This window comes from Phyllobates terribilis, unplaced genomic scaffold (genome assembly GCF_046119375.1).
Source record: "Phyllobates terribilis strain yellow unplaced genomic scaffold, ASM4611937v1 Scaffold_1__5_contigs__length_1240528914, whole genome shotgun sequence".
Lineage (NCBI taxonomy): Eukaryota > Metazoa > Chordata > Amphibia > Anura > Dendrobatidae > Phyllobates > Phyllobates terribilis.
This window is the reverse complement of record NW_027362761.1, coordinates 1,169,523,654-1,169,537,461: the sequence shown is the minus strand read 5'-3', so window position 1 is coordinate 1,169,537,461 and position 13,808 is coordinate 1,169,523,654. Positions and strand designations below refer to the sequence as shown.

The 13,808-nt window shown below is 41.2% G+C and overlaps 1 protein-coding gene across 1 annotated transcript in view; it reads left to right on the top strand.

The window, feature by feature from the left end:
* Nucleotides 1-2,358, top strand: part of KRCC1 (lysine rich coiled-coil 1) — a 30,055-nt gene extending 27,697 nt beyond the window's left edge. The window contains exon 7 of the mRNA XM_073649146.1: nucleotides 1,121-2,358. Within this exon, the coding sequence (XP_073505247.1) occupies nucleotides 1,121-1,859 (739 nt within the window). The 3' untranslated portion in view covers nucleotides 1,860-2,358. The remainder of the gene's footprint in view (nucleotides 1-1,120) is intronic.
* The last annotated feature ends 11,450 nt before the right edge of the window (nucleotides 2,359-13,808 follow it).

The following is a 13,808-nucleotide window of genomic DNA, read 5'->3' as shown; positions in this document are numbered from 1 at the left end:
GGACCAATACCACATATGTCTGTGTCCCTATCAGATTAGAGAAACAAATGTGTTTCGTTATCGAGGTGATAGAGTAGATAATAAATGTATGTATTTGTTCCATTCGAAAGGAGTGATGGTCCCATTACTGATCTGTTGCATTCAGCAATGTGCTGCGGCGTCTCTCTGTCCCATAGACATTGGATGGAAAGGCACAAGCACAACCATGCTGCTCTAGGCAATTTCTGACCACCGTGCAAAAAACACAAGCGCTCGGACCACCCTGTAAAGGGAGCTGTCTTGTATAGAAAAGCCATTTCCGTACACTATATAAGGTCAGTCTGAATTAATAGAGGGGGGACTCTGTTCAGGATCCTCATCTCATGGCCAGAGAGAGACAAAAAGCGTCTCTGGAGGACCCGTGTAATACTTACTTTTACCTGTGGTGGCGCTGCAGGGAAACTTAACACTTACTGTCATGCTTCCCGACACATGATCAGTACATCAGTCGAGGTATAGCCGAGATTAGTGATAACGCCAATCAAGGCTCATTAATCAGCACCTAAGGGATGTAGACAAAGGAAGAGGGCTCCCTTTAACAGCTAATCATCAAATACTGAAGCGCCATCTTAGCGGTTGATGGTCGTACCATGGATGCATGTGACATACTCGGATATTCTTTAGTACGATACTTTAAGGGGTATTCTCATCTCCAAGATCTTATCCCAATATGTAGTAGCTGTAATAATAATATTAGCAAATACCTTCAATTAGAAATGTAGTATAGTTTTCCTGATAAGCTGTCGCTTACCCCCCGTGCTGGGCATTGCGGTAACTTTGGTATCCATAGTTACAGCCACTGCTATAGTGACAGTTACTTAGCTAGTTGCTAATGGTCGTAACCATGGCAACCTAAGCTACTGTGATGCCCTGTGCATAGGGTATAGCTAATCAGAAGAACTATGCTACATTTCTAACTGGATGTATTTGCTAATATTATTATTATTATTATTACACCTACTACATATTGGCATAGGATCTTGGAAGATGAGAGAGATGGCAATACCCCTCTAAGTATATACGTATAGTTCTGTGATACAATCCCATAGTCATACAATGATTTATCACTTTGTTTCCTCAGAGAGACTCTTGTGGCTAATCTAATGAAGACTACTAAGAAGACGTACGACTCTTTTCAAGATGAATTAGCAGATTACATAAAAGTACAGAAAGCGAGAGGACTGGAGCCCAAGACTCAGTTCAGGCAAGATCTGTCTGATAGCGGTGAGGAAGAAGAGCCCCTACCTGCACCAATTCATCCGAAAGCTAGTGCCGCTGCCCCTTACAAGTATCCCCCTCTTCCTCACCCCAAGCCATACCCTGCATACAATCCCCATCATCCACCTGACTCGCGTTTGCCAAGCTGGGATAAGCCTTACTGGCATGCAAAGCCAATGCCAAAATTACCCAACAAACCAACCGCCCCGCCCAGAAAACACCCTCGTTCCAGCCCAGACTCCAGCGACGACTTCTCCTCCTCAGACGAAAGCAACGATTCCCACAAAAAGGAGAAAAAACACAAAAAAGATCACAGAAGCAAAGACCGGAAACCTCACCACAGCAAAGCCAGACGAGAAAACGGCAGCAGCGATCGGAAAAAACGGAAAACGGAAGAGTCCGACTCCGGGAAAGAAGACGACGAGCGGGAGAAGAAAGCAGAAGAGTGTTCAGCGGATAAGTCCAAACACCGGAAAGACAAGAAGAAGAAAGAGGAGCAGATCGCCGACAAAGAGGGCAAAAAACACAAAAAGACTAAAAAGATTGCGGACCAAAGGACGGAAGAGGAGATGTTGTGGGACGAGTCCATACTGGGGTTCTGAGAGCACATAGCATAAGAGATAAAAGTATATTAAGATACTATGGTAAATCATGGGTCCAGTAAGATGGGGTGAGATCAGGGCGTAACGCCCCATGGGAGGAGGCCACTGAGGAGACCTGGCCTCTAGAGAGGATTTCTCACACAGAGTTACAGTTCTAATTTATTTTTTTAATTGTTTCTTATTTTGTTTTCCTTTATCTAATATAGTCCAGATTTAAGGGCTCGATTCTTTTTCCTTTCCGAGACATATATCTATATTTCCGATACACTTTGTTTAGGCTCACCCTGTCTTCTGCTGCTGCTGCTACTACATAAAAGGGGGATTTATACATTTGTGATGACGAGTGACTTTTTTTCTATGAGTAAACCTAGAGCCGTCTGCAGTTTGACCTTGTCACTTTATTGAATTGGATTTTTTTATTTTTTTTGCCCGTTAACGCATCGTTTCGGTTTAAATGGCTTTTATAATTCGGTTGAGTTCTGGATATCGAAACCTGTGGAATAATTACTGGAAACAAAAAGTCGTAAGTTTTCCTAAACTTTATAAATTGGTTGTTTTATTTCCTTACTTTGGTATTCTTTTTATTCCTCGACAATCCGCGCTCCTATGTTCTTTGTTTGCGTGGGCTCCTCAGTAAAATAGCAGATTGGCTACTCAATTAAATTGCAGCCAATCTGTTTCACCTCTTCCTTTTTGAAAGGAGTTGTCCGATTTGCAAAACCCTTTTTCAGATGTCCCGTCGGGGTACGTGCACTTGGTGTCTTTTTCAGCCGAATTCCGCCTGCAAAAAGTGCCGCAAAAAAAAAAAGACAGCAATGTCATAACGGCCTTATGCACATGCTCAGTCTTGTGTCTCTTCTTTTATTTGGTTCATGGTTCAGAAACTTAGAAGCAAATAAAAGAAGTTACATGCTCATTCTTCAGGCTTCTTCATTTGGAAGCCACCTTTAAAAGCTGCCGCCAAGATGGTAGCAAAATCGCCAGCGAAGCCGCTTCCGAAAAATGATCGCCGGCTTTTTTTTTTTTTTTTTTGAAGCGGCTTAGTCTTGTAATACTTGGCGTTTCCATGTGCCGTTCAGTGTCCTTCACGAATCTCATGTATTAGCCCAAATCAGAAGCCGTTTTTCAGGAGGACCCAGCATTACACCACCCATTCATTTTCACGGAATCTGTGCAATCCTTTATTTTACCCTTTGGTGCCGATGCAGGAAATTGTGTTCCCATAGATATTACAACTGATTGCTGAGGATCCAAGACCCATGAAACCCTGGGATCTATCTGTTTTTTTTTTTTTTACAAAAATAGTTCACCATGGACGACTTCTAAACCTAAAAGGTTGTTAAATAGGGTGTAGGCAGTGTGAAAATAAGCATGTCTGCAATGTATTTACCTTTTCTACCTGCCCCTATTTTCCTGCTGTCTCATCTTTTGGGTTTTATTTGCTGCTTTTTTTGCCAAGGGTACCGACCACCACTGGTGTCTTTGGAGAGGTGGCCGACATACACAGTTTACACTGGGCACCTCTCCACAGCACCATTCATTTCCTGGCCATGTACAGTACATCCCCGACACGTTTCAGTGCATGGTGTACAGAAAATCTAGAGTCAGGCCATAGTGGAACAGCAGAAAAATATTGTTTGGTATTTGATGCACCATGCTCCATAAGTGCACTTGGCATAGCAATATGCATGAATCCTAATATAAAGCTAAATTCTCACACAATGGGGTTTTTTCATGATATTATTCATTTATTACATCAATACGGTGTCATAGTGCAGACATAAGGAGCTTCGTTTGATAGATTATCATGAAGCGAGCATTCCCAGGAACGCTCGTTTCGCTATAATCTTTCCGTGTAAACAGAAGGCGCGATCGTCAGGTGAAATGATTTTTAAGCTTGCGTAAAAATCATCGTTCTGGGGAGCGCATCGTCCTGTTTAAACAGGACTTGTGGTGCCAAGATCAGTGGCAGCCTATGCACTGTGAGCGATCTGTTACAATCATTTAGCTATAAAACAACCACCGTTCTGTAGATATTTACCAGTCAGCGGTTATTGAGTGTCGCCAGTCGGTTCATCTAAATAGACCCTTAGACTAAATAGTGTAAAAATGCGTCAATAGTGTAAGTTTACACCATCTACTAGTTGTCTTTTGGCAGAAATGGTCACCTCTTTGGGGTTCTTTTCATTATTTTTTTTTCCTATCAGCTTCACTATGGGACGGTGTTCTTTGCTCTCAGTAGAATGGTTGGAACTCTGTTGACCGAGAATAACTGCCGTCACCGAGTAGATTTGATCGAGTAGGGCATGTCTTCATGCCTTTACATTTTTATTATTTCCTTCAAAGATTTCTATCCTAATGCTTCTTCCATCTCTTACATACAAAGCTCCCTGGGAAAAATTATGTAAATTAGCTCTCTTCAAGAAATAAGAAAACTTAGGGGGAGGGGAGATTATATACCTATAGTAGTGTTCAAAATAATAGCAGTCCAATATGACTAACCAGATTAATCACTGTTTTTGGTATAAGTTATATTACCACATGTCAAACAATTTACCAGTTGGTGCCGTAGATTCTAAGAAAGCCACCTGACTCAGCATTCATGATCTGCATGTTCTTGAGGCTGTGTATTTGAATAATTAATTGAAAGGGCGTGTGTTCAAAATAATAGCAATGTGGAGTTCAATCAGTGAGGTCAATCATTCTGGGAACAAACAGGTGTGAATCAGGTGGCCCTTATTTAATGGTGAAGCCAGCACATGTTGTACATGCATTTCTCCTTGAAAGCCTGAGAAATATGGGTCGTTCGAGACATTGTTCAGAAGAACAGCGTACTTTGATTAAAAAGTTGATTGGAGAAGGTAAAACTTCTAAAGAAGTGCAGACAATGATAGGCTGTTCAGCTAAAAGGATCTCCAATGTTTTAAAATAGAAAGCAAAACCAGAGAGACGTGGAAGAAAACGTAAGACTACCTTTGGAATGGATCGAAGAATAGCAAAGGCTCAGCCAATGATCAGCTCCAGGATAATCAAAGACAGTCTCAATTTACCTGTGAGTACTGTGACAGTTAGAAGACGCCTGTGTGAAGCTAATCTCTTAGCAAGAAGTCCCCACAAAGTCCCACTGTTTAAAAAAAAAAAAAGGCATGTACTGAAGTGGATACAATTTGCCGAAGAACACATCAACTGGCCTAAAGAGAAATGGAGAAACATTTTGGGGACTGATGAAAGTAAAATTGTTCTGGGGGGGGGGGGTCCAACGGCCACAGACAGTTTGTCAGATGACCCCCAAACTCTGCATTCAAGACACAGTACACTCTGAAGACAGTGAAGCGTGGTGGTGGAAGCATCATGATATGGACATGTTTCTCTTACTATGGTGCCGGACCTATTTACCATATACCAGGGATCATGGACCTGTTTGCATATATTAAAATACTTGGAGGTCATGTTGCCTTACGCTGAAGAGGATATGCCCTTGAAATGGGTGTTTCAACAAGACAACGACCCTAAACACACCAGTAAACGAGCAAAATCTTGGTTCCAGTCCAACAAAATTGAGGTTATGGAGCGGTCAGCCGAATCCCCAGACTTTAATGCGATAGAACACTTGTGGGGTGACATCAAAAATGCCGTTTCTGAGGCAAAGCCAACAGATGCCAGAATAAATGTGGGATGTAGTCAAAGCATCCTGGGCTGGAATAACAGGTGCCAGAAGTTGGTTGACTCTATGCAACATAGGTGTGAAGCAGTTCTAAAAAAAACCGTGGGTATACAACTAAATATTAGGTTAGTGATTCACCAGAATGCTAAATCCTCAAAAAAAAAAAGAGAAGACATATTGTGAGTTTGTAAAGACAAATGCAGATGCTGCTATTTTTTAGAACAGCCCAATGTTCATTTTTTTTTTTGTAAAGTAGTTAAAAATTCTATACATTTCTCTCCATGTTTTGAATTAGAACAGTGTGCAATGTTTCCAATGCATGGAAATAAAAACTAGTGTAAGGATTTTGTGCTTAACTCTTGTTTTTGAACACACTGCTATTATTTTGAACACTATTGTATCTTGATTAAGGAGTCTTTAAGATGCGTTCATTAAGAGGAGCATGCTTGTTGATGGATTTGGGATTTAGGGTGACATGTTTTTGATGAAAGGGGACCTGTCTCCAGGTCAAATGTGACCAGGTTTAGATATTATTTTACTGTTTTTTCCCTGACTATTCTTTTTTTTAAAAAATTTGCCATATGGTTCCAGAGATGGTGCTTGTTCTTTATGCTAATTTTATGGTCTTTACAAGGGGTCGTGGATCTCAAATCCTCAACCACGTGTCTCTAGGCTGCTCTGCATTATTACCCTGAGAGCACGGCCCACTTAGTAAAGACCATAAAAATTAGCATCAAATATAAAAGCCCCATCTCTCTGGACCTGTGTTGTCGTATGTTATAAAAACAAAAGGTAGAATACCCAGGGAAGCAGGGGGAATAAAATAAGAGCAAAAACTGGCCAGTTTTGGTCTAGTGGCAGGTCTTCTTTGAAGAGAGCACCAAACTGGTAAAGGGAAATCTTCAGACCATGCAATGCTCCCCTGGGAAGAGCCTCTTCAGGGAAGAAGAGATTAGGGACTCTGGCATGACCTAATGGAGGTAGCAATCCTAAAAGTCAACATCAACTCTTTAAAAACACCCCTAACTTAGGATATAAAGGTAAACCAAAATCTTCTCGGAAAAGAAAAGAGCTAAATTTGTCGACAATTGTTTCGGGGTTATTGCCCCTCGTCAGTGCAATGTAGCGGACTTGTTTGGCTGGGTGAAGAGGCTATTTACATTTTTATTTGGCATATCTTTTGGACTGCTTGTGTGTCTAAATCAGAAGAGTTACTCCAATCATGCGCTGTAATACACTTCTGCTATCATTTACACCTCTTTCAGGTGCAAGACTATGTCCCTCCAGAAAATGTTGGGCAAAAATTTGTGACTTTTATGTGCCAATTTAATGATTTCCTCTTTGTGCTAGCTATAGTTAAGTGCCCTGTGTGACCCATTAAAAGAGCTTGAAACCTGTCGAGGGTCATCAGCCAAATCCGAGACACCTATCTGTACATATAAAGCATCAGGTCGCCCTGCATGTAAGTGACCTGACTGTTCAGTTCTGCACATGACATGGGAGTCTTCATGGCCCATTCCTAATTGTACAACTTCCTGCTGTCTTCACTGAACATATAAAATATACATACACTTCCTGTAGATCCCTCCATAGTGAGCCAGGAGCCATTTTTCCAGGCCGCATATTGCTCGTGATACATTGGGCCGACTGCGTGGCCTAAACTTGCTCCCACAGCTATTAGTGTCTTGGGACATGTCTCCCATCGAGCAGATCTGTGGTGATTACACAGGGAGCTGCCAGCAGCCGATCTTGATGATTTGCCAATGTGCTTTTAGAGTGGCAGAACATTACTCGGACAACCATGGTTTACTTACAGTGAAGGAAATAATTATTTGATCCCTTGGTGTTTTTGTAAGTTTGCCCACTGGCGAAGACATGAACAATCTATCATTTTAAGGATAGGTTAATTTTAACTCGCATCAAAAAAACCATAAAAAATAACCTTTACTAGATATCATTAAAATATTGCCTTAAGGCACACAAACAAATACTGTATAACATAGAAATAGACATAAAATTTGTGAAAAGATGATCAAATACTGTTAGCTCAGCTCAGATGGATATATAGAAAGACATCAAGCTATAGGCTATAAATCCCTCATGAAGAAGGCCTTCCCCCCCCCCCCCCCATACTCCCAGTAAAGCTTTTACATGGTCTTAACCACGGACAAAATTTATTATTATATCCCAGCTTGGGGAAGTTATTTATCTATATATTAGTTTGTAATTTTGGAGTGCTACTATCGCCTGGTGATTATACTGCTAACTGCAGCTAGTTATTAAGCATATTCACATTAACAGGTGATATGCTGAGATGAATTAGAGGATTCAGGAATCATCTTATATTGTACTGATGTCGCCTCCACCGGGGATCTTTTTTGAATCAAAATAAATGAGTAATATATTCTAGCGGTACTCTTAGTGGCTAATCTTACTATTATGATCTATGACTGTTATATAAGAATAGGCTTTTGTGAGAGACTCTGAATGGTTGGGTCTCTCTGGACTACATGTAGTCTTGTTAGACGTTATAGCCTATAGATTGATGTCTTTCTATATATCCATCTGAGCTAACAGCATTTGATCATCTTTTCACAAATTTTATGTCTATTTCTATGTTATACAGTATTTGTTTGTGTGCCTTAAGGCAATATTTTAATGATATCTAGTAAAGGTTATTTTTTTATGGGTTGTTTGATGTGAGATATAATTATATACCCATGAGGTTATCCTATTTCTGTAATCTAGGTTAATTTTAACATTGAGAGAATATCCCAAAAAAATCAAGAAAATCACATTGTATAAATTAGATACATTTATTTACGTTTTGTAGCGAGAAAGAAGTATTTGATCCCCTACAAACCATTATGAGTTCTGGCTCCTACAGACCAGTTAGACAACTGTCTTACATAGTCACCTGTATAAAAGACTCCTGTCCACAGACTCAATTAATCAGTCAGACTCTAACCTCTACAACATGGGCCAGACCAAAGAGCTTTCTAAGGATGTCAGGGACGAGATCATAGACCTGCACAAAGCTGGAATGGGCTACAAAACCATAAGTAAGACGCTGGGTGAGAAGGAGACAACTGTTGGTGCAATAGTAAGAAAATGGAAGAAATACAAAATGACTGTCAATCGACATCGATCTGGGGCACCATGCAAAATCCCACCTCGTGTGGTATCCTTGATCATGAGGAAGGTGACAGATCAGCCTAAAACTACACGGGGGGAACTTGTTAATGATCTCAAGGCAGCTGGGACCACAGTCACCAAGAAAACCATTGGTAACACATTATGCCTTAAAGGTTTAAAATCCTGCAGTGCCCGCAAGGTCCCCCTGGTCAAGAAAGCACATGTGCAGGCCTGTCTGAAGCTTGCCAGTGAACACCTGGATGATTTTGTGAGTTATTGGGAGAAGGTGCTGTGGTCAGGTGAGACAAAAATTGAGCTCTTTGGCATTAACTCAACTCGCCGTGTTTGGAGGAAGAGAAATGCTGCCTATGACCCAAAGAACACCGTCCCCACTGTCAAGCATGGAGGTGGAAACATGTTTTGGGGGTGTTTCTCTGCTAAGGACACAGGACTACTTCACCGCATCAAGGGGTGAATGGATGGAGCCATGTACCGTAAAATCCTGAGTGACAAGAGTGACAACCTCCTTCCCTCCACCAGGACATTAAAAATGAATCGTGGCTGGGTGTTCCAGCAAGACAATGACCCAAAACATACAGCCAAGGCAACAAAGGAGTGGCTCAAAAAGAAGCACATTAAGGTCATGGAGTGGCCTAGCCAGTCTCCAGACCTTAATCCCATAGAAAATTTATGGGGGGGGTTGAAGCTCTGAGTTGCCAAGCGACAGCCTCAAAATCTGAATGATTTAGAGATGATCTGCAAAGAGGAGTGGACCAAAATTCCTCCTGACATGTGCGCAAACCTCATCATCAACTACAAAAAACGTCTGACTGCTGTGATTGCCAACATGGTTTTTGCCACCAAGTATTACGTGTTATTTGCCATAGGGATCAAATACTTTATTTCTCACTGCAAAATGCAAATAAATTTATCTAATTTATAAAATGTGATTTTCTTGATTTTTTGGGGGATATTCTATCTCTCAATGTTAAAATTAACCTACCCTTAAAATTATAGACTGTTCATGTCTTTGTTAGTGGGCAAACTTACAAAAACAGCAAGGGATCAAATAATAATTATTTTCTTCACTGTTTGTATGTGCTCATGGTAAGAGGGTATTCAAGAAAACAGCTCCTTATACATCATCATGGGAAAGTTCTGTTTACATACAGCTACCACTAGAGGGAGCTCTCTGCATATAGATGTATACAGCAGCTTATTGAGTTCAATATGCAGTGAGCTCCCCCTAGTGGTGGCTGCAGACAGACAAAATGTAATCATTCAACTCAAGTCACTTCCTTTTTTTTCTCATTTATTTTGCATGGAGCTTGTAGCTTTTGTGCAGAAGAAGAAAAGTATTAGAAAAAGCAAATACATTAATGAAATACAGATTATCATATACGTCCATGATCCTCCGTGAGGAAAAGGGGAATGTGAAATTAAACATTAAATGCAGTAGCTTAATATATTCTAATTCTAGTATCTAGATGTAATTGTACAGACATTTTACTTCTAGCACATTTTAAGCGGTTTAGCAGAGGCTGTGAAGTTTATGTATCCTAGATAGGATGTTAATGTGGTGAATTCTGTGGTTAGGCCAATCAGCATGTTAGTTTATCAACATTCTGCATCTCCTGCCATGTACACAACTCCTATACACCCCATCTGAGCCTGAAATTTGTTGTACAGTTATAATTTTCTTCCTGTAAAATATGACTGTTCTTTGTTATTAATGTTAATGTTTTTTATATTTATTTTTACCATTTTATTCTTATTTTTTTTATCTTTATTTTTTTTTTATTAGTAATTATGAGGTTATCCAGGAGATTAAAATATTCTAACAGGAATTTTAATAAGAAGAAAAATAATAATCAATACTCACCTTTTAAATCACCCCCTTCTCCAGCGTCCATTCTCCTGTGGTTTTCATATTTTGAATGTAATGTAAACCACTGCAGCTAATCACTGACCTAAGCAGTTCTGCTAGCGTGTACAGCACAATAAAGCTTTTACCAGATTTTTCATGTTGAACTGGACACACGGTGTAATAGTGGCTGCAGAACAAAAAATATTTATATATATTATATTATTTTTGTTTTTTAATTTCGTCTCTTTGTTACGGAGATATTAGCAATCATAGTATTTGGTACCTAATGACTTAACAGCCACTTGAAATTAACAAAAATTATCAGATTGTTTTCACTGGGGGGCGTGTACTTCTTCCCCTGAATAATGTTGCCCAATCATAAGCAGGCAGCAACACAGTAGAAAAAGAACACGCCCCCTACCATAGCTTAGAGCAGTTTTCTCAATGTGTGAGATGTAATCACACTTGTATCTGCTGTGCTCAAGCAACTTGCCCTTGCTCTGCAGTGACATCAGGGCTGTTGTTACATTTCACACAGGAGGAGTTAGAACAGTGATGAAATAATGACACTGTTCTGATCTCACTACAGTGTAAGTACAAGTTGCTGTGTGCAAAACAGACGTAAGTGCAAACTGGCTCATCTCGGGACAGGCAGTGAGGGGGAAGCAGCAGTACAGCAAAGCTGACATTGCATTCAGAGGAGAGCTGATAGAAGGGTTTGTAATGTGGCACAGCTAAACTCGGCTCCCCCTCCCCCACAGGGAACTTATTTGAAAAGTATTAGCCTTCTGCGCTCTTCTCCCGTCATTTTCTAATCATGCAGGAGGTTAGACCAGGAGATCAAAGCTGTATCATTACATCTCACACACTGAGAGACCTGCTCTAAGTTATGGTGGGGGGCGTGTCCTTTCTCCAGTGTGCCTACCTGCTCCTGATTGGTCAGCAGCATACAGGGAAAAGTACACACCCCCAGAGAAAACTGTCTGATAACTTTTGTTAAGTTCAAGAAGGTTTTAACTCATTAGGTGCCAAATACTTTGATTGCTAATACCTTCTCAACGGAGAGGTGAACTAAAAAAAAAAAAAATTAGTCTGCTGAGCAGCCACTATTACGTTTTGTGTTTTTTCAGGTTTACGTTTATTGTATGATAAATGATCTAGCAACCTGATTTTCCAGGTCAGTACAAATGTAGCGATACCAAGCTTGGATAGTTTCTTTTATATATATTAGTGCTTTAAAATATTTCAGAAGTGTGTAAAAAACAAAATTTGATCAGTTGCCATTTTCCAATTCTCGTAACTTTTTTATTTTTCTGACAATGGAGCTGTATTAGGACTTTGTGCCATACTGTCGTTTTTATTGGGATGCATGCGACTTTTTGAAAGCTTTTTATACCATTTTTTGATGAGAGTTGGGGAAGGATGAGATGACCAAAACAATATAATTCTGGCTTTTTGATTTTCACAGAAATATTCAATATGCTTATTTTTGGGGATAGAAAGAGACTGGTGTGAAGGGGTTTTTTTTAACACTTTTTTTCACATTTTTGTAGCACCTTTCCCCTCCCCCGAGGGGACTTGATCCTTTGTTTGAACAATTGTACAATACACAGTATATCGCCAGTTTACCAATATATAAAAAGCCCAGTTGCAAGCTGGAGTTCATAGGAACATGAAGATGACGGTGACGGGGGCCTTCAGTAGAAATTCAGCTGCCATTCTACCAATTGGCACCATGCAAGTGTGTTGAGTTGGGAGAGATGAGATCTATGGGACAAGGTTTCTCCTTGTAGAGAGTGACAAGCCAGGCCTGGCATGTCAGAGTGAGGAGACTTATACGCTATGCATGCTCCTCTGGGAAATTAAATATGCAAATTGCCTCTTCAGAGAGGAAGAGGACTACAACCCTAGCGCCACCTATTGGAAGTAGCAATCCTACAAGTCAATATCAACCCTTTAATGAGCCTTGCCATGTGACTTAGTATAAAAGCCAAACCAGAGTCTCAATCTGCAGACACAGTGTTTTGGAGTGTTGTCCCTCATCAGTGCAAAGCATGACACCTGTTTTGGCTGGGTTAGAGGTTAAGATTGGAATCTTAGGGGAAAGGTTTCTCTTTGTTGAGAATGACAAGCCAGCCTGGGCATGTCAGAGTGAGGAGACTTTGGAAAAGGAACTAATCAGTTAAATGCTTCCGTCAGTGATTGAACATCTAAGCGGTTAAACAGCAGCGATCTGAGCTATCTCCGATCGCTGCTGTCAAAGGCAGGTGCCGACTTTATAACAGCAGTCACCCACCATGTATGAAGTAGGATCCTGTCTGCTCTATTCACGTGCACCAGTATATGTATGGCACGGTGCGCAAAGAGGTTAAAGGTATCTTTATTCATTACATAGTGAAAGGCGTTGAGAACAATAAAACATAAAAACTATCAATGTAAATGTCAAAATTAATATCCCATGGAGGTCTGGATTTGGAATAATACTCAAAATCAAAAGTGGAAAATCTAATTACAGGCTGATCCAACTTTAGTGGAAATGCCTCAAGACAAGGAGATGCTGCTTAGTAGTGTGTGACCTCCACATGTCTTTGTGATCTCCCTACAACGCCTGGGCATGCTCCTGATGAGGCTGAGTATTGTATGTGGCCTCCACGTGCCTGTATGACCTCCCTACAACGCCTGGGCATGCTCCTGATGAGGCTCAGTATTGTGTGTGGCCTCCACGTGCCTGTATGACCTCCCTACAACGCCTGGGCATGCTCCTGATGAGGCTCAGTATTGTGTGTGGCTTCCACATGCCTGTATGACCTCCCTACAACGCCTGGGCATGCTCCTGATGAGGCTCAGTATTGTGTGTGGCCTCCACGTGCCTGTATGACCTCCCTACAACACCTGGGCATGCTACTGATGAGGCTCAGTATTGTGTGTGGCCTCCACGTGCCTGTATGACCTCCCTACAACGCCTGGGCATGCTCCTGATGAGGCTCAGTATTGTGTGTGGCCTCCACGTGCCTGTATGACCTCCCTACAACACCTGGGCATGCTCCTGATGAGGCTCAGTATTGTGTGTGGCCTCCACGTGCCTGTATGACCTCCCTACAATGCCTGGGGATGCTCCTGATGGGGTTGCGGATGGTCTCCTGTGGGATGTCCTCCCAGACCTGGATTAAAGCATCCGCCAACTCCTGGACAGTCTGTGGTGCAACGTGGCGTTCGTGGATGGAGCGAGACATGATGTCCCAGATGTGTTCAATCGGATTCAGGTCTGGGGAACGGGCGGGCC